General features: G+C 35.3%; 1 protein-coding gene across 1 annotated transcript; it reads left to right on the top strand.

The window, feature by feature from the left end:
- Window positions 1-763: 763 nt before the first annotated feature.
- LOC123523825 (leucine-rich repeat-containing protein 74A-like) lies at window positions 764-24,584 on the top strand. The gene is made up of 12 exons (XM_053543194.1): window positions 764-1,114; window positions 3,998-4,209; window positions 5,125-5,232; window positions 5,696-5,789; window positions 6,358-6,489; window positions 7,046-7,131; window positions 17,626-17,820; window positions 18,272-18,364; window positions 20,190-20,307; window positions 20,815-20,951; window positions 22,720-22,805; window positions 23,903-24,584. Exons 1-12 carry the CDS (start codon window positions 982-984, stop codon window positions 24,417-24,419), a joined length of 1,911 nt encoding a protein of 636 aa, XP_053399169.1. The 5' UTR covers window positions 764-981; the 3' UTR covers window positions 24,420-24,584.
- The last annotated feature ends 422 nt before the right edge of the window (window positions 24,585-25,006 follow it).

The following is a 25,006-nucleotide window of genomic DNA, read 5'->3' as shown; positions in this document are numbered from 1 at the left end:
ATATCCTACCTGTGTTTTGGTCACAGGAGATAACTCCTGAGACTATTCAAATTTTGTATAATTATGTCCCTTTTCTTCTCAAAACACCGGGTAATCAGAGCCAAGACTGATGAAAGAAGTCAGAATATATAACAGAATTATTTAAAAAAAAAAAATATTATCTAGGTAGCCAGACTAATAATATCCCAATTAATATATTTGGAAAATTGACCGGGCCAACATTTTATCGATATGTGTGGGCTTTGTTGACTTTCTTTACAATCTTTTGCATGTACACATATTGCTTGATTAATGATTTCATCCTACAGTTTGACATGCTATTGGACAATGGGATTTCCGCATGGCATTCCTTAATTAATATGTAAGTCAGTACCTTCGTAAATAATTAATAAAGAAACGGCGTAAATCTTTGCCAGGTAATTCATCTATCCCGATAATTATGAAACATTCATGAAGCACGAAAATTCCCAAAGGACGTTTCCAATAGCAGTGCTGGCGTGTAGAAAACAAAACACCAGACAAAATTACATCTACCGGCATTGATAATAAAAAATGACAAATAATTTGAGAGACTATAATGTCCACATGAATTGTATATCTGTAGATAAACATATGGTCACCTTACTAAACTGTTTAACATTTAAATAATACGCGAATCAGATTTTATTGTCGCAAATGTATTTTATATTACGAGCGGGTACGCACCTGTTTCAAAAAGGCGATAAGTAACTAAAGCAATAACAAGGGAATATAATGTAAGAAAAATAAAACACGATTTATGTAACATGCCTGCAGGCAAGTCATGTACATAAGTCCAAAATAAAAGAAAAGGAATAGTTTTACCATCTTGACGACGAAATTAGGATTTCTTACAACTGAAAAAAAAAAAAAAGAAATATGTGAAAATTATCTAAACAACAGAAAAAAGTGCTTACAGTAGATGTATCTTAAATAATTTGAACAAAGACAATTTACGGTAACATGAAAAAAGTGAAAAGACTGAAGAAAACGGAGGCAGGGACAGTTGATAAAAGTTCAACTGAGGACAAAGTTGAACAAATTAACGTTGACAGTGACAGCAGTTTGGAGTATGATACAGAGCTTGAAGAAAATGGTAAGTAAAAGCTCCAAACATAATTTGCTTTTTGTTACACGCACAGAGACAGTGAAGGTACCTATTGGCACACCCGAGTAGGATCTTCGTCTAAAATAATCTAGGTTTTTTTTCTTTAGTAAGCGTTTGTTAGAAGTAAGATATTTCCTTAATTTGAAAAGAAAAATCTGTTTCTCTCTTGAAAGTAAAAACATGGTACTGTCCATCTTAATGTACTGTAGTTCTAATATTAATATTTTCCTGTCAGTTCATAGTCTGGTAAAAGATACGAAGTCGACAAAATTATACCAAAGTCTTATTACAATGTAAATGTTTGCTTGAAAATGTGGAAAAAAACTGGAAAGATTTTGTATCATAAGTGTATTACAATCAAACCTGTGTTAAAGACCACCTCTGAACGAAGACCGTCTGGCTCTAAAGACCGCATGATTTGTTTCCCATTTTAACATTTACAGTGTATTTTAACCTGTGAATAATGACCACCTCCCAATAAATACCACATTTTGGCTCTTCCGAGAGTGGTCTTTATAGACAGGTTTGACTGTATCTTGAAGTTATGCTTCCTATTAATCCATAAAAGTTTATCAGAAGTGAACTGGTATTATGATAAAATAGTTTTTTTTACTTTCTGCTCTGCCTAAACTTTTACCATAATGTATCTATTACACCTAAATCGTATCAAAGCTTTTACAAGCTTTCTGATTGATTCAAAATAAATTTTCTGTTACTTTTAATTATCTGGAAAAATTGATTAAGTCTATACAATGATACTCTAATATTTCAGTCAGATAAGTTCCATGAAATATTTATATTTACTTAAAAGATTGTAAAAAAGTGTCAATAAAAGTCAGGTTACATGTTTTGAATCTTTCGTCTAGCTGTAGGAATAAGAATAAGTCGGTAACCCCTAAGTATTTATGTGTCTACTAGACGTACACACAGTGCGAAAAGACATACCAAAATTGTACGTTTTTTATCAAGCAGATTTTTATAAACTGGATTTTAAAGCAAAATTTATAGTAAAATTTGATGTGAGTTTTTCCGTTCTGACGTCACAATATCGTCTCTGACGTCCTAAGCTTTAATCTTATTTCGCTGAATTTTGTACCATTGAGTAGCATTTTCTGAATCTGAATGCAAAGTGATAATCATTTTGTATTTTTCATTCATATGACATTCAGAGCGCAGGAGAGGAAAAATGCCGAAAACACCCTGAACTGGGCGTTGCACAAAAAGTGACGTCAGGGGCCATGTTTCGGACATAATAGTCAAAAGCACTAATAATATGGCGACAAAGTAAAACCGGAGCTCAATCGCATATATCTTTTTTTTTTTTTTTGAATGTGTTATTCAAGAAAAGATTCTCTCACTGGTATTAGGTGCAGATGGGAATATCCGGCTCTCGGGTAACTGTTAACGCGTTAACTCGGCGAGCCTCGTTACCGCCTAAACATTTACCCTAGAGGCCGGAAATTCCCATCTGCACCTACAGCCAGTAAAAGAATCTTAAAGCCAACTTTACATTAACAGCTCTTGCGTTTCCGGCATGTCATGAAATGTCATAGTGAATAAGTAGTCGTAAGATATTTTTCTTCCTTTTTTCGGCGAGTGCCGTACCAAGAACGAGTTCGTGACCTGGACCAGCCCATGCCACAAATCAGACTACTTGATAACGCATTAAAAATAATTTATCAAAATGAAAGATTTGTGCAGCACTCTGCCTGGTTGGAAGTGGGTGCATATTTTTTTCCCACACTGCTAAGTGAAATGCTAAACAAAGCGTTAATCCTTAATGACGATGTTTACAGTGTTAAAGCTACGTTTCGCTCAGTATATTTAGCAAGAATATTGATAAAGAAAAGATTAGCAAGTTTAATAAATATACAGTTGAACTTCTAAATACCGGACCTTCTAAAAACCCGGAAATTTCTGAAAATCAGACCAGGACGACTTTCTCGGTTCTTAATTTTTCCCTTCTTTTTTTCTGTAAAGACAGTACTTCTAAATATCGAAATTCTGAACACTGGACGATACTTTCGAAAACAGTTGACTTATTTCAATAATACAATTTTTACTTCAGAAAACCGCACGACACAAACAAGTACATATTTGTTCGATTTCAAATCCGTGCCTCCTGTGGTTCCATTGTTCACAAATTGACACGCATTAGAAACACAATCTGAATCAAATAAAGGATCAAACACCGCCAAAGGTCTTGATATTGATCTTTCATTGAAAAAATGATAAGCGGTTTAAAATTCGATGTTTATATGAAACATCGGGTTTACTAAAAGCGAGCCTTTATTTAACACATTAATCAGCCAGCGTGAATATTTAACTTCGGCAATGGTTTCGTTTCACGGTTTCTCAAAATGTCCAGCGAGTGTTGGTGGGTATGTAAAGAAACGAATACATATAAACATTTTTGAAATCAAGGCATTTACGAGATCTTCATCATTTCTAAAAATAAAATGACTAAGACAACATAGAAACATCGTAAAATTGAAATCTCCCTATAAGACAAAATTAAAATTACCTGAGAATCTATAAACTTGCTCTAAATAACAGAGAACGACTTATAGTATGCAGTTGTGTATGTCCAAAACACTTTGTACTCCCCGGAAACTTCCTAAAACCGTATTTCTGGTTCCGAGGGTGTGCGATTATCGGAAGTTACATTGTAATAAAAACATGTTCAAATACCAACATATATCAGTTTACAGAAAGAGCTGAATACAGTCTGCATATTGTATGAATATATGAGATTAGCCGATCGATTAAAGTCTTCAAGATAGCGAAGAGACTTCCAGACCAGTGCTGTAATTATTCGTCATACTAGAATAATCGAATGAATGGTTTCGAACATTTTTACTTTGCTTACAGAGGAAATTCTTTCACAAAGAGATGTACAGAAACAGAAAAACCAATATGAAGAAAATTTTGGGATTGGTCACGTGTCATATGAGGAAGCATGCAAGAGTCTAAATATAGTTCCAATTCGAAGGATCTCGGAACAACTTCCGCTTAACGGTATGCGTCTGCAGCACGTTGGGATGAATAGTGGACAATGCAAAGCTCTGGCCTGTGCATTTTGGGTTAGTAATTTTGTGTACATGGAAATGCTTGAATCGTACAATTATGAAGTTCTTAGAAATTAGTTGCCTGGCTATGCATTAAAAAAAAAGAAAAAGAAAAGAAAAAAAAAGAAACATAACTTTTCGCCATGGCCGTGTCGGAACGATTTACTTCGCCTACTGGTAATGTGTTATGTGTTAATCAAAGACATTGTACGATCTTGAGCACTGATCCCAACAAGCACGGTATATCAGGCCAATATCGGACCAAAAAAGTTTTCTTGGTCGGTCTGATGTCAGTTTGCGAATGTAGTGTAATATTTGCCCGGGATAACAGTTAGATGTATATATGTCAAATACCAGTTTTATGTCGTTCTGAAGTCATAAACAGAAATTTCGGTTTCCTGCTACCAATCACGGTTTGTTAAGATATTCCACAAATTCTAACGCAGTAAGTCACTTCCGGTTCGATGGTGAAAATACAAATTTAAGCGGCACAGACACCATTTTGGTATTTATGTAGTTCTTTTTTTTTTTTTTTTTTTGCAACAGGGACCCAGACACCCATTTCATGACGCAACTTATTAATTTTCGGTAGAATAATTTTTCTTTTAGCGTCGCGTAATATAGGTAGCGCTTGTTTCTTAATATGAAAATGTAAAATTTTCCTTTGATTTTTATTAGAAATCTATACATTTTTTAAAATAATCTTCCCATTTATTACGACCAAAACAAACAAAAAATGCCAGTTAACAATTTTCTACCTATATACACTTACTCGGTTGGTAAGAAACAAACTGCTTTTTTACGTCAAGCAAGAATGTGCTTACATACCGTATCCCGACGCTTACGCATATGTCAAGATGTTTTGATTGCCCTTCATTTCATATATGAAAGGCACAGCTATGTACTTGATAATTACTTTGTCATTTACAGCACAATACATGTTTGGAGAGTTTAGATTTAGAGGACAATGGTCTGACTGGCGAAGACTTGGTACCAATCATAAACGGGTTAAGGAGCAACATACATATCTCCAGTCTGGTTGGTATATCTGGAATTTTCTTTGCCAGTATTATTAAATGTTTAATGGAGCGACATATGTTTCTCTGCTTCGAGCTGTGCATATACATTTCTCTCGAAGTAAGTCTGTGGGATGATTCAGAACCTTTCAAAGGCAAAATGTTTTATCAATGGATCTGTCAGTCAGTTGGGTTTTAAGTCATTTTGTCCACAGAATTCAAAGCATAACTTAAACACCCAAGATCTGCATCCAGATGTTTTGTCAAGTAAGCGTCCCGATGAAAGTGTCAACCTTTCACAAGCGGCCGCATGGCTCCTATACAAAATAATTTGATCTCAGTCGGGGCTCAAACTCACCGTTATGAGGCATTATTGACTCTAACATGGAGTTTCCTCTGTCACTAGAATTCCATATACTATCATCAGTGTAGATTGCTAGAAATTTGCTGACATTCTGAAACAAATATAAGCATTGCCTTTTCAGAGTTTATCAGAAAATGAAGTACAAGTGGTCGGTGCAATGGCTCTTGACGAGGTTCTACGAGAAACCACGTGGCTTACGCATCTTAATCTCTCTGGTAAACTTAAATTTATTTTATATACAAATCTTGAACAATGACTGCAAAATATACATCTACATTGCATGTACAGTGTTTGTACATTAATTAGACACTGACTTTATATTGGCCAACACAGTTTATATTTTGCAATATGTTTTATATAAAGAGTGATATAAAACCAATGAAATCGTAAATCGTGACTTATCAAACTGCAAAAAGGCCTCACATCTCTAACACAGACCTAGTCAGCTGTACACAATTTTGTATTAAAGGTACATCATTTGAAGCGCCAGCCGCGTTTCCGCCAGCAAGATCTCGATGTTGAACTTTAATTTTCGAAGCGAAATATCAAGTATTGTCTCCCTCTACTGTTGTTTTTGTTTGGTTTTCTAGCATTACGTAACTTACATTTTTCCCCCACATAATTCAAAAGACACCATTTACATGGCAACTATTCATAGAAAAGTTTATTCTTAGTTCGTTCATATTTTATGTCATAATTTTATGGAACATTTACAATCACTGGAAGTATTGTACTAAAAGCAATGTTATCCTGCAACTGTTGCTTTATACTTGTAAATCATAGGTACAAAGTTAGGGAATAAGGAGACAGAATTCATAGCAGCCGGGTTACAGAATAACAACAGCATTAGATGGTTAGATCTTAGTCATAACAACATAGGTACAAACGGTAGTAAGAAATTAGGAAGAGCAATCGGTATGTACATTTTTTTGCGGTTCTTTTGATGTCGACGTGATTTCATACGAATTATCTTCAGAGTAGCTCTAGAAGTGTGTTATCTCTGCCAATTATTTTTTTCTTTCTTTCTTCTTTAAGCGGCGGGGTGGGGGAGTGAGGGCATGGGGCGCATAGAAATCTTTCAATATGAACAGATTTCTGCTTCAGCCGGTGCAGGCTTACCGAAGTGAATGAACTGAGGAACGATTTACATTTCATTAACAGAATCAGTGAAATTGAGACTGCTTATATTCTGGTTGGATGCGTTCTCTACTCTTGATCTTTTTATATAATTGATTATTGATATGATGACTATCGGGGTGGTACAGGTTCTTCTTGAATTTCTACAAAGTCATTGGATTAATTAGATATTTCGATGAATTACTAACATACGGTACTTTGTTTTCAGTTTTCAACATTGTTAACATTTATTATATTTAGTATTACATCTTTATTTGACATGATAATTGACAAAAGAGTGAAACATTTTCTGTATGATATTATATTATGTATATTTTCATTCCGGTGCATATAGGTGACACAGAATCCTTACAGTCTTTGAATCTTAGCTGGAACCATATAAGAATGGAAGGTGCCGTTGGTATATTAAAGGGACTGCAGGTACATACTCTCTCGGAATTTGGGTGAAATAGTTTGAAGCATGTTCATTTTCACCTTGTTTTGCATGAAACGCATCTATGACACTGAAAAATGATAAAGTGGGAGAAAATAAAAGTTAGATATTAGTAAAAATGCAAGGAGAATGTAACTTATTCAAAAGCGTTGCAATACTTTACGACTTTCTGTACAATGTTTTTGGTTGTTTATAAGAATATCTTGCAAAAATCTTATGTCTATAAGTTTGTACCACTAGTCACTTAAGCTACTAACTTTTAATATATTTTCGAGAGAAATTATTTTCACCTTAAATGTGTAGGTTAGTCCATATAAGTTAAAAGTAACATGCTTGTTGATGCGCGTCGTTTTCTAAACTACTATATGTTTCTGCTAACAGACAGTACAACTTAGAATCATGCAGTCCATTTACCACCATACAGGTGTATAGTTACATGTAAGTCACTGGCATGCTATCCTGTCTCATTATTAATAACACGATAGTATGTCACCTTTTAATCTCTAATATGGTATCATGCCATCAGTTGAATGTCGGTGAATATGCATATCGGATCCCTATCTGTGGAAAATGAGAAAACGGACCCCTCTCTGTTAGCGCACAGGACTTTAGACGGAGGGTACTGGCTCGAAAGAATATCTTGAGATGTTTATGAAACTAAAATAAGACTTTCCTTGAATATACCTTAGATGAGAATTCGGTGATCCCATCTTCTTTGTAAATACACTTTACTGTGACGCCTGTTTACCAGTGACACAGTATTGTATCACACGGTCGTGTCGCCCGATTACCACTGACACATTATCGTGCCGCCCGTTTACCACTGACACAGTATCGTGTCGCCTGTTTATCACTGACACAGTATCGTGTCGCCCGTTATCTACTTCATAGTTTCGTGCCGTCCGTTTACCATTGACACAGTATCGTGCCGTCCGTTTACCGCTGACACAGTATCACTGTATGCTGTCACGTGACATGGCGTACGGCAAGAAAAAGTAAAGATGGAGGATGAGAATGTTGATGAAAGGTAGGCTCCTTATTTGTTCACTGATTTCTCTGTGAATATATCCTTTATGGGAATACTTATTGTCGTATAACACGGCATTGACATTTGTCTCTCATCGGCTGTATACCATAACCTCAGACGACGGCTTTATTTTCTAGACTTTGCCCTTGAATGCAACAAAAACAACGGAAAATAATTTTAAGCGAGGAGAGACTCAGTTTTTAAATTTTTTCATTCCTTCTTTGTGCGATTTGTGTCAGTTTATGAAGTACAGATAAACTTTGTACATAGATAAAATGTGTGTATCAGCCAGTTCCCTGAAAACCGCATATTTCTTCAAAAAATACTTGTTTAAAAATTTGCCCAGTATACGTTCAGAAGACCGGCGGTTTGCTGTTGGTGTACGATAAGACGTCGGTCAAAAAGTGTACGGTGAGAAGTTAGAAATTCTAAGATTTTCTTCCGAAAAAGTGTACGGAAAGAAGACAAAATCGTTGCATATTCGACAATTGCCTCAGAACTTAAAATCACTTATCTGGTCTATATTTCGACATTAGTTCTGCCATTTTCACGGAAAGTGATGCCTTGTAAATGTTTTGCTGTTGTCGAACTTGTCTTTCTGCTTTAACACCTTTAAAGATGTGTAGAAAATAAGGATGCTATAACTGAGACACCTGTAATGCAGATATATTATTTATCAAAATATTAGTAGTTTTTTTTTCACAGAGCATAAGCGGTTATATTTGTTCGTCCGTATATCTGGACAATACTTTGAATCAGAAACCCAAACAATCCGATTTATTTGATTTAAGTTTACTGTGTTAAAGAGCTGTGTCGAATTCTGTTAGGATAACACTTACCAACTCTACACATTTCACAGAAAAAAATTGTTCTTTTTACTAAAGACCGCTACAGAATTTGTTTGTTGTTTGTAAAAGTTAATGCCATTTTGATTTATCCTTTGACCCTCTTTAAAAATTGTGAAATTTATAACCGTTTGTTGAAAAACATGGCCACCAGGTGCGGGTCTTTTTTCCCTCATTTGTCTATAAGGACAATTTGAACATAGCTTGGCACAAATTTGCCTCTGGTGAGCCTGTATATGAATTTTGAGATAAATGGCCTTACATGAAAAAAAGAAAAACATGGTTATATGGCATTAGGCTCATTTTCATTATTTATCTGTAAAAATACTTAAAAATCTCCTGAAACTGCATGCAGACCAATGTAAATATACCTTGGCACAAAATATGCCTTGGATGAAATCGTGATCGCTATGTTTTGGTAACGTTTGATATTGTATATTTCCAGAAATACCTACAGATGTTACTACTGTCAGTGTGAAGGGGATGAATGTGACACATTTTGGCACACATTAGACCTTCATCCGGATCAAGTTCTTAAGTTGAGAAAACTCGAATTAAACAGTGTTAGTGGGAAAATGGGGTACAGAACGTTGAACTTTGCTGTAATCCCCGAGATTTTGACAAAAACGAGTAAAATCCTTATACCGGACTTTGGCAACGGTGAGATGACTGTTAAAATTGAAGATGCTACTGAAAACAGTGCTTTCGGGCTGGCTAATCTTTCTCTGGATACATCAGCTAATAGTCCATGTTCTAAGAGTAGGAGAACTTCAACACCACATAAATTTGCGGCAGATCCGTTTTCACCGACGCAAATTCTTGAGGATATGGTTATAAATGACAGAGACATTGAAATAGACTACGAATCTGAAATTCAAGAATGTCTGCCTGAAGTGATAAAGGTCCTGTATGAATGTGGACAACTAGAGAACTGGGTAGAATTTCATCACTTGATTAAAAATAAGAAGTTTCCATTAAACAATATCGCTTTCCATCTTTTTATGGACGTGTGTAGGTTCTACAGCTTAAAGTCTGTTTCAGCTATGCGATATAGTCCAGTTGTAAAACGGTTTTGGAGAATAGGTTATTGCCTTTTTCATGGAAAATTTTTGAATTTCATGAGTGGCCCAAAGAATGCTGGAGATACAATTTTGAACACACACGAACCAATGAATCCTGAAAATGCCAGAATTAACTTTGCAGTTCCTTTCCTATCGATTAGAAAAGCAGCTAATAATGAGTGTAAACCCGGAATTTTATCTCCAGCATTCTTTGGGCCTCTCATGAAATTCAAAAATTTTCCATGAAAAAGGCAATAACCTATTCTCCAAAACCGTTTTACAACTGGACTATATCGCATAGCTGAAACAGACTTTAAGCTGTAGAACCTACACACGTCCATAAAAAGATGGAAAGCGATATTGTTTAATGGAAACTTCTTGTTTTTAATCAAGTGATGAAATTCTACCCAGTTCTCTAGTTGTCCACATTCATACAGGACCTTTATCACTTCAGGCAAACATTCTTGAATTTCAGATTAGTAGTCTATTTCAATGTCGCTGTCATTTATAACCATATCCTCAAGAATTTGCGTCGGTGAAAACGGATCTGCCGCAAATTTATGTGGTGTTGAAGTTCTCCTACTCTTAGAACATGGACTATTAGCTGATGTATCCAGAGAAAGATTAGCCAGCCCGAAATCACTGTTTTCAGTAGCATCTTCAATTTTAACAGTCATCTCACCGTTGCCAAAGTCCGGTATAAGGATTTTACTCGTTTTTGTCAAAATCTCGGGGATTACAGCAAAGTTCAACGTTCTGTACCCCATTTTCCCACTAACACTGTTTAATTCGAGTTTTCTCAACTTAGAACTTGATCCGGATGAAGGTCTAATGTGTGCCAAAATGTGTCACATTCATCCCCTTCATACTGACAGTAGTAACATCTGTAGGTATTTCTGGAAATATACAATATCAAACGTTACCAAAACATAGCGATCACGATTTCATCCAAGGCATATTTTGTGCCAAGGTATATTTACATTGGTCTGCATGCAGTTTCAGGAGATTTTTAAGTATTTTTACAGATAAATAATGAAAATGAGCCTAATGCCATATAACCATGTTTTTCTTTTTTTCATGTAAGGCCATTTATCTCAAAATTCATATACAGGCTCACCAGAGGCAAATTTGTGCCAAGCTATGTTCAAATTGTCCTTATAGACAAATGAGGGAAAAAAGACCCGCCCCTGGTGGCCATGTTTTTCAACAAACGGTTATAAATTTCACAATTTTTAAAGAGGGTCAAAGGATAAATCAAAATGGCATTAACTTTTACAAACAACAAACAAATTCTGTAGCGGTCTTTAGTAAAAAGAACAATTTTTTTCTGTGAAATGTGTAGAGTTGGTAAGTGTTATCCTAACAGAATTCGACACAGCTCTTTAACACAGTAAACTTAAATCAAATAAATCGGATTGTTTGGGTTTCTGATTCAAAGTATTGTCCAGATATACGGACGAACAAATATAACCGCTTATGCTCTGTGAAAAAAAAACTACTAATATTTTGATAAATAATATATCTGCATTACAGGTGTCTCAGTTATAGCATCCTTATTTTCTACACATCTTTAAAAGTGTTAAAGCAGAAAGACAAGTTCGACAACAGCAAGACATTTACAAGGCATCACTTTTCGTGAAAATGGCAGAACTAATGTCGAAATATAGACCAGATAAGTGATTTTAAGTTCTGAGGCAATTGTCGAATATGCAACGATTTTGTCTTCTTTCCGTACACTTTTTCGGAAGAAAATCTTAGAATTTCTAACCGTACACTTTTTGACCGACGTCTTATCGTACACCAACAGCAAACCGCCGGTCTTCTGAACGTATACTGGGCAAATTTTTTAACGAGTATTTTTTGAAGAAATATGCGGTTTTCAGGGAACTGGCTGATACGCACATTTTATCTATGTACAAAGTTTATCTGTACTTCATAAACTGACACAAATCGCACAAAGAAGGAATGAAAAAATTTAAAAACTGAGTCTCTCCTCGCTTAAAATTATTTTCCGTTGTTTTTGTTGCATTCAAGGGCAAAGTCTAGAAAATAAAGCCGTCGTCTGAGGTTATGGTATACAGCCGATGAGAGACAAATGTCAATGCCGTGTTATACGACAATAAGTATTCCCATAAAGGATATATTCACAGAGAAATCAGTGAACAAATAAGGAGCCTACCTTTCATCAACATCTTCATCCTCCATCTTTACTTTTTCTTGCCGTACGCCATGTCACGTGACAGCATACAGTGATTAAGGTTAATATATTTATGCCAAACTATTTCAAAATTCCTTCATGGATGACAGAATTACAGCCCGGACAATAATTTACAAAGTTACGGTCGGCATTAAAATCAAAGAACATACTGTAGTGTAAATAAAAAGGTTATTTGCTGAAACATCTTTAAATGATGTAAGGATGTTATCATTAATTCTAACACGACCAGCGAATAACCTATGTACATGTACATGTAGAGCAAAATCCATCTCGGGTTATTCTGCAATATACCACTCGCGTGCAATGACGTCATCGGATCCAGGTGCGTAGTGCGGTCGTAAAAAGTAGTTACCACTTTTTTCTAACATTTTTGATACTAGTATGTCGTGTTAGAATCGAAATAATAAGTTCCCAAGTGTGATTTATCGTAGAATAATCCGAGGGTTTCGTTCTTAATATAGATGAGAAACAATATATCACTCAGGCCTACGGCCTTCGTGATATATTCTTACGCATAAAAACTCAAAACTCGGGTTATTCTACGATAAACCACGTTTGAGAACTTATTATTTCTTAAATAAAATCCTAAAATTATCTAATGTTTTTTTTTTTGTTTTTATTTTGTTTTGTTTTTCTTGAAATAGATATTGATATATACTTAATCACTTAATAACAACATAATATATTAGGCCCTAACAAAATCTGAAAAATAGATCCCTCAGAAGCAATGAGGACCAAAGAAATACACTGTATGCTGTCACGTGACATGGCGTACGGCAAGAAAAAGTAAAGATGGAGGATGAGGATGTTGATGAAAGGTAGGCTCCTTATTTGTTCACTGATTTCTCTGTGAATATATCCTTTATGGGAATACTTATTGTCGTATAACACGGCATTGACATTTGTCTCTCATCGGCTGTATACCATAACCTCAGACGACGGCTTTATTTTCTAGACTTTGCCCTTGAATGCAACAAAAACAACGGAAAACAATTTTAAGCGAGGAGAGACTCAGTTTTTCAATTTTTTCATTCCTTCTTTGTGCGATTTGTGTCAGTTTATGAAGTACAGATAAACTTTGTACATAGATAAAATGTGTGTATCAGCCAGTTCCCTGAAAACCGCATATTTCTTCAAAAAATACTCGTTTAAAAATTTGCCCAGTATACGTTCAGAAGACCGGCGGTTTGCTGTTGGTGTACGATAAGACGTCGGTCAAAAGGTGTACGGTGAGAAGTTAGAAATTCTAAGATTTTCTTCCGAAAAAGTGTACGGAAAGAAGACAAAATCGTTGCATATTCGACAATTGCCTCAGAACTTAAAATCACTTATCTGGTCTATATTTCGACATTAGTTCTGCCATTTTCACGAAAAGTGATGCCTTGTAAATGTCTTGCTGTTGTCGAACTTGTCTTTCTGCTTTAACACTTTTAAAGATGTGTAGAAAATAAGGATGCTATAACTGAGACACCTGTAATGCAGATATATTATTTATCAAAATATTAGTAGTTTTTTTTTCACAGAGCATAAGCGGTTATATTTGTTCGTCCGTATATCTGGACAATACTTTAAATCAGAAACCCAAACAATCCGATTTATTTGATTTAAGTTTACTGTGTTAAAGAGCTGTGTCGAATTCTGTTAGGATAACACTTACCAACTCTACACATTTCACAGAAAAAAATTGTTCTTTTTACTAAAGACCGCTACAGAATTTGTTTGTTGTTTGTAAAAGTTAATGCCATTTTGATTTATCCTTTGACCCTCTTTAAAAATTGTGAAATTTATAACCGTTTGTTGAAAAACATGGCCACCAGGGGCGGGTCTTTTTTCCCTTATTTGTCTATAAGGACAATTTGAACATAGCTTGGCACAAATTTGCCTCTGGTGAGCCTGTATATGAATTTTGAGATAAATGGCCTTACATGAAAAAAAAGAAAAACATGGTTATATGGCATTAGGCTCATTTTCATTATTTATCTGTAAAAATACTTAAAAATCTCCTGAAACTGCATGCAGACCAATGTAATATTACCTTGGCACAAAATATGCCTTGGATGAAATCGTGATCGCTATGTTTTGGTAACGTTTGATATTGTATATTTCCAGAAATACCTACAGATGTTACTACTGTCAGTATGAAGGGGATGAATGTGACACATTTTGGCACACATTAGACCTTCATCCGGATCAAGTTCTTAATTTGAGAAAACTCGAATTAAAACAGTGTTAGCGGGAAAATGGGGTACAGAACGTTGAACTTTGCTGTAATCCCCGAGATTTTGAAAAAAAACGAGTAAAATCCTTATACCGGACTTTGGCAACGGTGAGATGACTGTTAAAATTGAAGATGCTACTGAAAACAGTGATTTCGGGCTGGCTAATCTTTCTCTGGATACATCAGCTAATAGTCCATGTTCTAAGAGTAGGAGAACTTCAACACCACATAAATTTGCGGCAGATCCGTTTTCACCGACGCAAATTCTTGAGGATATGGTTATAAATGACAGCGACATTGAAATAGACTACTAATCTAAAATTCAAGAATGTCTGCCTGAAGTGATAAAGGTCCTGTATGAATGTGGACAACTAGAGAACTGGGTAGAATTTCATCACTTGATTAAAAACAAGAAGTTTCCATTAAACAATATCGCTTTCCATCTTTTTATGGACGTGTGTAGGTTCTACAGCTTAAAGTCTGTTTCAGCTATGCGATATAGTCCAGTTGTAAAACGGTTTTGGAGAATAGGTTATTGCCTTTTTCATGGAAAATTTTTGAATTTCATGAGAGGCCCAAAGAATGCTGGAGATAAAATTTCGGGTTTACACTCATTATTAGCTGCTTTTCTAATCGATAGGAAAGGAACTGCAAAGTTAATTCTGGCATTTTCAGGATTCATTGGTTCGTGTGTGTTCAAAATTGTATCTCCAGCATTCTTTGGGCCACTCATGAAATTCAAAAATTTTCCATGAAAAAGGCAATAACCTATTCTCCAAAACCGTTTTACAACTGGACTATATCGCATAGCTGAAACAGACTTTAAGCTGTAGAACCTACACACGTCCATAAAAAGATGGAAAGCGATATTGTTTAATGGAAACTTCTTATTTTTAATCAAGTGATGAAATTCTACCCAGTTCTCTAGTTGTCCACATTCATACAGGACCTTTATCACTTCAGGCAGACATTCTTGAATTTCAGATTAGTAGTCTATTTCAATGTCGCTGTCATTTATAACCATATCCTCAAGAATTTGCGTCGGTGAAAACGGATCTGCCGCAAATTTATGTGGTGTTGAAGTTCTCCTACCTTTAGAACATGGACTATTAGCTGATGTATCCAGAGAAAGATTAGCCAGCCCGAAATCACTGTTTTCAGTAGCATCTTCAATTTTAACAGTCATCTCACCGTTGCCAAAGTCTGGTATAAGGATTTTACTCGTTTTTGTCAAAATCTCGGGGATTACAGCAAAGTTCAACGTTCTGTACCCCATTTTCCCACTAACACTGTTTAATTCGAGTTTTCTCAACTTAAGAACTTGATCCGGATGAAGGTCTAATGTGTGCCAAAATGTGTCACATTCATCCCCTTCACACTGACAGTAGTAACATCTGTAGGTATTTCTGGAAATATACAATATCAAACGTTACCAAAACATAGCGATCACGATTTCATCCAAGGCATATTTTGTGCCAAGGTATATTTACATTGGTCTGCATGCAGTTTCAGGAGATTTTTAAGTATTTTTACAGATAAATAATGAAAATGAGCCTAATGCCATATAACCATGTTTTTCTTTTTTTCATGTAAGGCCATTTATCTCAAAATTCATATACAGGCTCACCAGAGGCAAATTTGTGCCAAGCTATGTTCAAATTGTCCTTATAGACAAATAAGGGAAAAAAGACCCGCCCCTGGTGGCCATGTTTTTCAACAAACGGTTATAAATTTCACAATTTTTAAAGAGGGTCAAAGGATAAATCAAAATGGCATTAACTTTTACAAACAACAAACAAATTCTGTAGCGGTCTTTAGTAAAAAGAACAATTTTTTTCTGTGAAATGTGTAGAGTTGGTAAGTGTTATCCTAACAGAATTCGACACAGCTCTTTAACACAGTAAACTTTAATCAAATAAATCGGATTGTTTGGGTTTCTGATTCAAAGTATTGTCCAGATATACGGACGAACAAATATAACCGCTTATGCTCTGTGAAAAAAAAACTACTAATATTTTGATAAATAATATATCTGCATTACAGGTGTCTCAGTTATAGCGTCCTTATTTTCTACACATCTTTAAAGGTGTTAAAGCAGAAAGACAAGTTCGACAACAGCAAAACATTTACAAGGCATCACTTTTCGTGAAAATGGCAGAACTAATGTCGAAATATAGACCAGATAAGTGATTTTAAGTTCTGAGGCAATTGTCGAATATGCAACGATTTTGTCTTCTTTCCGTACACTTTTTCGGAAGAAAATCTTAGAATTTCTAACTTCTCACCGTACACCTTTTGACCGACGTCTTATCGTACACCAACAGCAAACCGCCGGTCTTCTGAACGTATACTGGGCAAATTTTTAAACAAGTATTTTTTGAAGAAATATGCGGTTTTCAGGAACTGGCTGATACACACATTTTATCTATGTACAAAGTTTATCTGTACTTCATAAACTGACACAAATCGCACAAAGAAGGAATGAAAAAATTTAAAAACTGAGTCTCTCCTCGCTTAAAATTATTTTCCGTTGTTTTTGTTGCATTCAAGGGCAAAGTCTAGAAAATAAAGCCGTCGTCTGAGGTTATGGTATACAGCCGATGAGAGACAAATGTCAATGCCGTGTTATACGACAATAAGTATTCCCATAAAGGATATATTCACAGAGAAATCAGTGAACAAATAAGGAGCCTACCTTTCATCAACATTCTCATCCTCCATCTTTACTTTTTCTTGCCGTACGCCATGTCACGTGACAGCATACAGTGAGTATCGTGTCGCCCGTTAACTACTGTCACAGTATCGTGTCGCCCGTTAACTTCTGTCACGGTATCGTGTCGCCCGTTTACCACTGACAAAATATCGTGTCGCCATTAACCAATGACACAGTTTCTCGTCGCCCGTTAACTACTGTCACAGTATCGTGTCGCCTGTTTACCACTGACAGTATCCAATTGCTCGTTCACCACTAACACAGTATCGTGTCGCCCGTTTACCGCTTACCAGTATCTTGTCGCCCGTTATACACTACAATGCAGTTCAATTTCTTCATCAAAATGAATAACATATAATCATATCGCTTAAATATTTATTAAATGTTACTCTTTTGCAGAAAAATAGTTCTTTAATCAACTTGGATCTTAGTATGAATGGACTTGGATTTGAAGGAAGTCTCGCACTGGAGGAGACTTTGCGAGAAAACAGGTGCCTGAAGTTTTTTGATGTCAGCAACAATAGAATTAACTGGGAGGGGGTATCATACGTAGCAAAGGGACTAAGAAAGAATGGAACACTCCAGATGCTCAAGGTGATTGCTAGTATATTCAAATTAATGATATTCAGTACAAATGAATTTCTTTTTCACTATTTTTTTCAATTCCTCATGTTACGATATTAAAAAGCAAGTTTATTATTTATTAGTGGATGATTTAGACGTAAGTACGTTTAAAACACGACGTTTGAACGGTGGTGATACTTGTCAGCCAAAAGTGCTTAATCATTCCTTTTAACGCAGTAACATTGGATTAAGATAATGTGTGTTCTAACTCGACTCTATTTGTTTTCCTATGAAACAAAGAGGACTGAAAATTGTGTGTTTTTATGCAAAAACTCAACCAAAACAGGCAAATATTTGGTGGAATTCTGTCAAGGATGCACCCTTATGGATTAATTCCTTCGTTTCGGAACTCCAAATCAGAATTTTATTCAACGACATATCACTGTAACAGTTAAGAATTTATATCTTAAACATATTTCAGATTGGAAGTAATCCTATTAACATGGAAGGATGTTATGAACTGTTAAAAGCGGCTGCACATAGAAGGAGCAAAGTCATGCATATAGCGCTTGATGTGAGTGAAGTAATATAGAGATTTCCTCGAGGACTTGAATGGACAAACGTCCAAATCTGTTTAGAAAGTCATTTGTCATTTGTTAGTCACTGTAAATGTAAAAGAATGAAATTAAAAAAAAACTGATGTGTGTAGTATTTATTAAAAAGGCACACTGCATGGTAACTAATAAATATGTCGAAACGCTCTCAAAAAAAAAAAAAAAAAGCCGGAGAGATTTAGCTGTACTATTATCAGATTCCCTCTAAATCAGCTTTATTTTGATTTATGCTACAAATACTTCATGAACTTATTAATACTCCATTTTAATATTATTTTGACTTTTTTGGATATCGTGACTTTTCTGTAGGTCACCTCTCTCAAAAGCTATTACTGATTAAATTCGGAGGTTGCTTCACAAGTTATAATCCTATAACAAAATCTCGTTATAATTAGCCCAAAGACCTGACTGTAAAGTTGAATATGGATGTTTGTTTTCTAGAACATTCAACTGAATGATGCTGTACTCAAGTTGATGTTTGTTTTCTAGAGCATTCAAGTGAATGATGCTGTACTCGTATTGATGTTTATTTTCTAGAACATTCAAGTGAATGAAGCTGAACTCAAGTTGATGTTTTTTTTCTAGAACATTCAAATGTTGATGCCGTAACCATATTGATGTTTGTTTTCTAGAACATTCCACCGAATGATGCTGTACTGATGTTGATGTTTGTTTTCTAGAACATTCCAGTGGATGATGGTGTACTCATCTTGATGTTTGTTTTCTAGAACATTCATATTGATGTTTTTCTTCTAAAACATTCCAGTGAATGATGCTGTACTGATGTTGATGTTTGTTTTCTAGAACATTCCAGTGGATGATGGTGTCCTAATGTTGATGTTTGTTTCCTAGAACATTCATATTGATGTTTTTCTTCTAGAACATTCCAGTGAATGATGCTGTACTCAAGTTGATGTTTGTTTTCTAGAACATTCAAGTGAATGATGCTGTATTCATATTGAATTTTGTTTTCTAGAACATTTAAGTGAATAATGCTGTACTCATGTTGATGTTTGGTTTCTAGAACATTCCAGTGAATGATGCTGTACTCATGTTGATGTTTGTTTTCTAGAACATTAGTGAATGATGCTGTACTCATATTGATGTTTGTTTTCTAGAACATTCCAGTGAATGATGCTGTAATCATGTTGATGTTTGTTTTCTAGAACATTAGTGAATGACACTGTACTCATATTGATGTTTGTTTGCTAGAACATTCCAGTGAATGATGCTGTACTCATGTTGATGTTTGTTTTCTAGGACATTCAAGTGAATGATGCTGTACTCATATTGATGTTTGTTTTCTAGAACATTCCAGTGAATGATGCTGTAATCATGTTGATGTTTGTTTTCTAGAACATTAGTGAATGACACTGTACTCATATTGATGTTTGTTTGCTAGAACATTCAAGTGAATGATGCTGTACACAAGTTGGTGTTTGTTTTTAGGACATTCCAGTGAATGATGCTGTACTCATGTTGATGTTTGTTTTCTAGAACATTTAAATGAATGATGCTGTATTCATTTTGATGTTTGTTTTCTAGAACATTCCAAAGAATGATCCTGTACTCATGTTGATGTTTGTATTCTAGGACATTCAAGTGAATGGTGCTGTACTAATTTTGAAGTTTGTTTTCTAGAACATTCCAGTGAATGATGCTGTATTCATATTGATGTCTGTTTTCTAGAACATTCCAGTGAATGAAGCTGTACTCATTTTAATGTTTGTTTTCTAAAACATTCCAGTGAATGATGCTGTACTCATATTGATGTTTGTTTTCTAGAACGTTCCAGTGAATGGTGCTGTACTTACAGTAGCAAATGAGATAATGAAGATGCGACAATTCACTATCACACACGGGGGAGTGCTCGATACAAGGGACGTTGTTGGTATAAGGAAAGGTATATGTTTATGTTAAAAGCTTACCATATAGATAGTTTTAGTATTGTTATTCTGACCGCACAAAGGTCTGAAGTTTTATGTCATATCTCACTTAAGGGATCTTTTCAATATAGCAATTAAAATAACGGAAGCTAGGTCAGCCTCTAAATCCGACATTAAGATATCTACCCGGTGTCTGAATACGCCAAGGGAGCAACTCAAGGAATATGATAGGATACAAATTTGGAAGCTACTTGCCAGCGTCAACCAATTAGGTTAAAAATCCAAAATGTATTTGGTTACTAGTATATCTTAACCTTTAGCCTGCTGGCGGCAAGTGAGTTTGCATTTGCGATCAATGCAGGTCAAGATCATGGTCGTCTGCACAGTTCGCTATTCAGTCAGTACATTTTCAGTGAACACTCCTTTGAATGATACGTGGTACTTCCCAAATTGAATGATGGACCAGTACATTTTAGAAATTCAGCAGGTTAATATAAATATCGGTTATTACCAATGTATTTCAGAGAAACCAGAAGACCCTATAACGCTTGTTGTGCGTTACCTAGCATCAGTTGGTATCCGTATTATCGATTTATTCCGGATGTTTGACTCTGATAACGACGGACAGGTTTCAAAGAGAGAATTCATCCGCGGACTGAAGGTAATTGTTTCCAGTTACTCTTTAATTATAGAATTATGTAGTCCATAAACATTTTATTCCATTTCTGTCCAATGGTTGAATAATTGAATTAATGGGCAAGTATTTTTATGGAGTGTAGTTATCTTTCAAATGAAATGTTTTTCCTTGGGAAAATTAATGCCTATTAATTTAGAAAGCCTAAAATTATATAAATAAGATAATTAGACTGTCCAGTTTTACTCTTCTCTTCTATTTTTCGAATTGTATTGCAGACAGGCGGCTCTCTTTGGAGTAGAATGAACTCGTTATGACATTGTTAATATCCTGAGCGCCGGAACTTGTTGATAGGGCCCATAGATAAAGACATTTTATTTCAATTTAAAAAAAACATTCCAAGTCATACCATAGATGCTTCCCTTTACATCTGTTTCTTGTTTTTGTTAAATAAAAGGTGCATTTAACAGATTCATCTTATTGTGATGTTTCATTAGCTCACCTGAGCATGCTCAGGTGAGTTTTTCTGATCGCTCAATGTTCGGCGTCCGTCGTCTGTCGTCTGTCTGTCGTCTGTCCTCTGTCTGTCAACATTTAGCTTGTGTATGCGATAGAGGCTGTATTTTTCAACTGATCTTCATGAAAATTGGTCAGAATGATTACCTTGATGAAATCTAGGTCTATGTTTGAAAGTGGGTTATCTGGGGTCAAAAACTAGGTCACTAGGTCAAATCAAAGAAAAACCTTGTGTATGCGATAGAGGCTGTATTTTTCAATTAATCTTCATGCATTTTAGTTAGAATGATTACCTTGATGAAATCTAGGTCAAGTTCAAAAATGGGTCATCTGGGGTCAAAAACTAGGACACTAGGTCAAATCAAATAAAAACCTTGTGTATGCGATAGAGGCTGTATTTTTCCATTAATCTTCATGAATTTTGGTCAGAATGATAACCTTGATGACATCTAGGCCGAATATGAAAACGGGTCATCTGGGGTCAAAAACTAGGTCACTAGGTCAAATAAGTATGCGATAGAGGCTGTATTATTCAATTAATCTTGATGAATTTTGGTCAGAATGATTGCCTTGATGAAATCTAGGTCAAGTTCGAATATGGGTTCTCTGGGGTCAAAAAGTAGGTCACTAGGTCAAATCAAAGGAAAAGCTTGTATATGCGATAGAAGCTGTATTTTTCAATTGATCTTCCTGAAATTAAGTCCAAAATGATAACCTTAATGAAATCTAGGCCGAGTTTGAAAATGGATCATCCTGGGTCAAAAAGTAGGTCACTAGGTCAAATCAAAGAAAAACCTTGTGTATGCGATAGAGGCTGTATTTTTCAATTGATCTTCATGAAATATTGTCAGAATGATAGTCTTGATGAAATCTAGGTCAAGTTCGAACATGGGTCTCGTGCTCTGGGGTCAAAAATTAGGTCACAGGTCGAATCAAAGAAAATACTTATTTATACTCAAGATTTTTGCTCCAATTTTAATGATAATTGGTCAGAATATTTATTTCCATGAAATCACTAGGTCAAACATGTTTACAATACTGTTATGGTGTGTTATGGTGTGTTTCTCAGGTGAGCGACCTAGGGCCATCTTGGCCCTCTTGTTTCAATAATATTTTTTTAACATCATCCTTAGCATTTATTTTGTGAAAGATGAGATTAAACATAATCTGAATGAGATTTCTGTTGAGGAAATATTCTGATGAATCTTGGCAAATGCTGTAAGGTACCTTTTATTCCGATATGGTTTTCTTTATGAACATGTCCTTTTAACATTTACAGAGAGTTGGGGTGCCTCTGCCGGACCGCGATCTTGTAAACGTGGCAACAAGGCTTGATAAAAGCAAGAAAGGCTATATTAGTTATGGGTAAGTGTTGGGTCTCCAATCCACTCTCCTACCGTCCCCACCCCTAACATATATATACCAAATTCTGGAGAGAACTATGTATCATGCCCGCGAACTGACGTGCGATCGCAACTTTCATGAGCGGGGCCATATAAAAGGTCATACATGCAGTGCGTCATGTCTCTGAATATATTATATACCCATTTAAATTCTGTCAACAATACGGCTTGTACTTAACAAGTAAATACGAGCAAGCAGAAAAAAATCCGTATTGTACCTTTTGTATTGTATGTTGCCGAACTGCTTTCATTTAATATGTACATGACATGACCCCGTGCTATGAATAGCGGACACAAAAACTACTTAAAATCAATAATGAACATTGAAGATTTCGTTCGATAACAAAACAACAAACAAAAAGATGGAGGTGTATAAAGAAGGATCATTATAACAGTAGCTAGATCCGGGATGCTGTATTTTTGCCAGGTTGGATTAAACTCGGCGGTTGCGCGCCTCGTGTGATTTGATCTGGAAAAAAAAATTCACACAAGCTAAAAACAGTATCCCAGATCAAGCTTCTGTTATAATAACCCTAGCCTGGGATTCAGGCGTTGATATTTTCTGCTTTGTCATAACATACGCACTATTTCATATACATGAGCAAGTTGCTGTTACTGGTTCGTTTAGTTTCTGATAGTATCAACTATAACTATGTCAATTTGCAGAACAAATACACATGAAAAATCGACAGACTGGAACCCAGGCTGTAATAACCCTATTACATTCTTCCTTTTAAACATAGTTTGTATTCGGCACAAATAAATCTTATAATAAGGCAATGTGTAGAATTCAACTTTAAGCCATATTGGTTTAACACGATGGTCATACTGTGAGATCAAAGGCCGTAAGGTAATACTTTATTTTCGTTCCATGACTTTTTAACCTCTTGATAAGACTATAATAAATGATAAAACTATGCACTATTGAAAGTAGTGCTTTTTTAACCATAATGCATTTCTGTATGCATGATCTCTATTTTGACAGCTTCTTTGTCTGTTTTAACATATTAATCAAAAGATTTTTAATTTTTATCAATTTTATATGTTTCTTGTTTTCAGTCTTCTGTCAAATGGAGTCAGGAATCATATACGTGAAGAACGTAAGGAAGACAAACGACAGGAGGTCAAAAAACGGAACAGATTAGAAGAGCGCAGGCGCATACTTCAAACGGAACTTCCGGAAATTTACAAAAGAACTTATGAAGATGATTTATTTATGTTCTATGCTTCGCAATCTTCGGCAAATCTAGGGTCAACACTCCGAAGCTCTACAAACAGTATGCATAGCCTGAACGGTGGGCAAGTCGTCAGTCTACCTGCCATAGAGTCTGGAAGTTCTTCGCATGTATCAAACAATGGTTTTAACGACTCACCACAGACGTCATACGCTGACAGCAATCAGCCTACGGAATCAGAAAGCAATATTGTAGCACCGCGGTCTTTGAGGTCTAAAAGAAACTCCTTGCCTGCGAACATAAAATCAAATGACTTTTTACGCTATATTCATTCATATCTTGAACGAAAAAAGACTCAAGCAAATATTGACACGTCCATAGCTTCAAATGTAAACGTTTAGCAAATTAATTCTGTTAAATTGTGAACACATAAGTAACACTTATGTATGATGGCATATTTCTGCCACGAGATAGCTAGGTAGCTATCACGATAACTTGCAAACTTTCCAGGAAATGTGTGCACTTTTTCTGAAAACATTTCAGAAATAAATAATATTTTCAAGACATTTCTATTTATTTCCTGATATTTTTTTTATCGCAAAATCACGATAATATTTCAACTTCCCAGTAAAGTTGTGCATTTTTCTGAAAACATTATCGCAATAAATCATTTTTTTCTCGATACGTTTTTATTTTCAGGAAACTTTAGGCTATTGCGATAAACTTTTCAGAAAAGTCTAAAATATCAAGATAATTTCTGAAAGTAGCGAGAAAGCTTATCCAGCTAATAAATGGCAGTTGTGGGTACTTACATTAAAGGTATCGAGAAAATAATGTTGATTATCGCAATAATATATCCAGGAAACCTTCCACTATTGAGATATTCTTTTCAGAAAACTTCGCCTTATCAAGAAAGTTTTTTGAAGTATCGCGATAGCTACCTAGCTATCTCGTGGCAGAAATATGCCTCCATACTTATGTTATGTTG

This window comes from Mercenaria mercenaria, chromosome 1 (assembly GCF_021730395.1).
Source record: "Mercenaria mercenaria strain notata chromosome 1, MADL_Memer_1, whole genome shotgun sequence".
NCBI lineage: Eukaryota > Metazoa > Mollusca > Bivalvia > Venerida > Veneridae > Mercenaria > Mercenaria mercenaria.
Note: the sequence above shows the minus strand (reverse complement) of the source record. Positions and strands in the feature narration are given on the sequence as shown.

What these genes read in the sequence shown, in the direction of transcription:
- LOC123523825 (XM_053543194.1), top strand. Translation starts at nt 982, where the DNA reads ATGAAAAAAGTGAAAAGACTGAAGAAAACGGAGGCAGGGACAGTTGAT. An exon ending in GTATATTAAAGGGACTGCAG is followed by an intron (nt 7,132 to 17,625) that starts GTACATACTCTC and finishes ACTCTTTTGCAG; the next exon opens with AAAAATAGTTCTTTAATCAA. An exon ending in AAAGGCTATATTAGTTATGG is followed by an intron (nt 22,806 to 23,902) that starts GTAAGTGTTGGG and finishes TCTTGTTTTCAG; the next exon opens with TCTTCTGTCAAATGGAGTCA.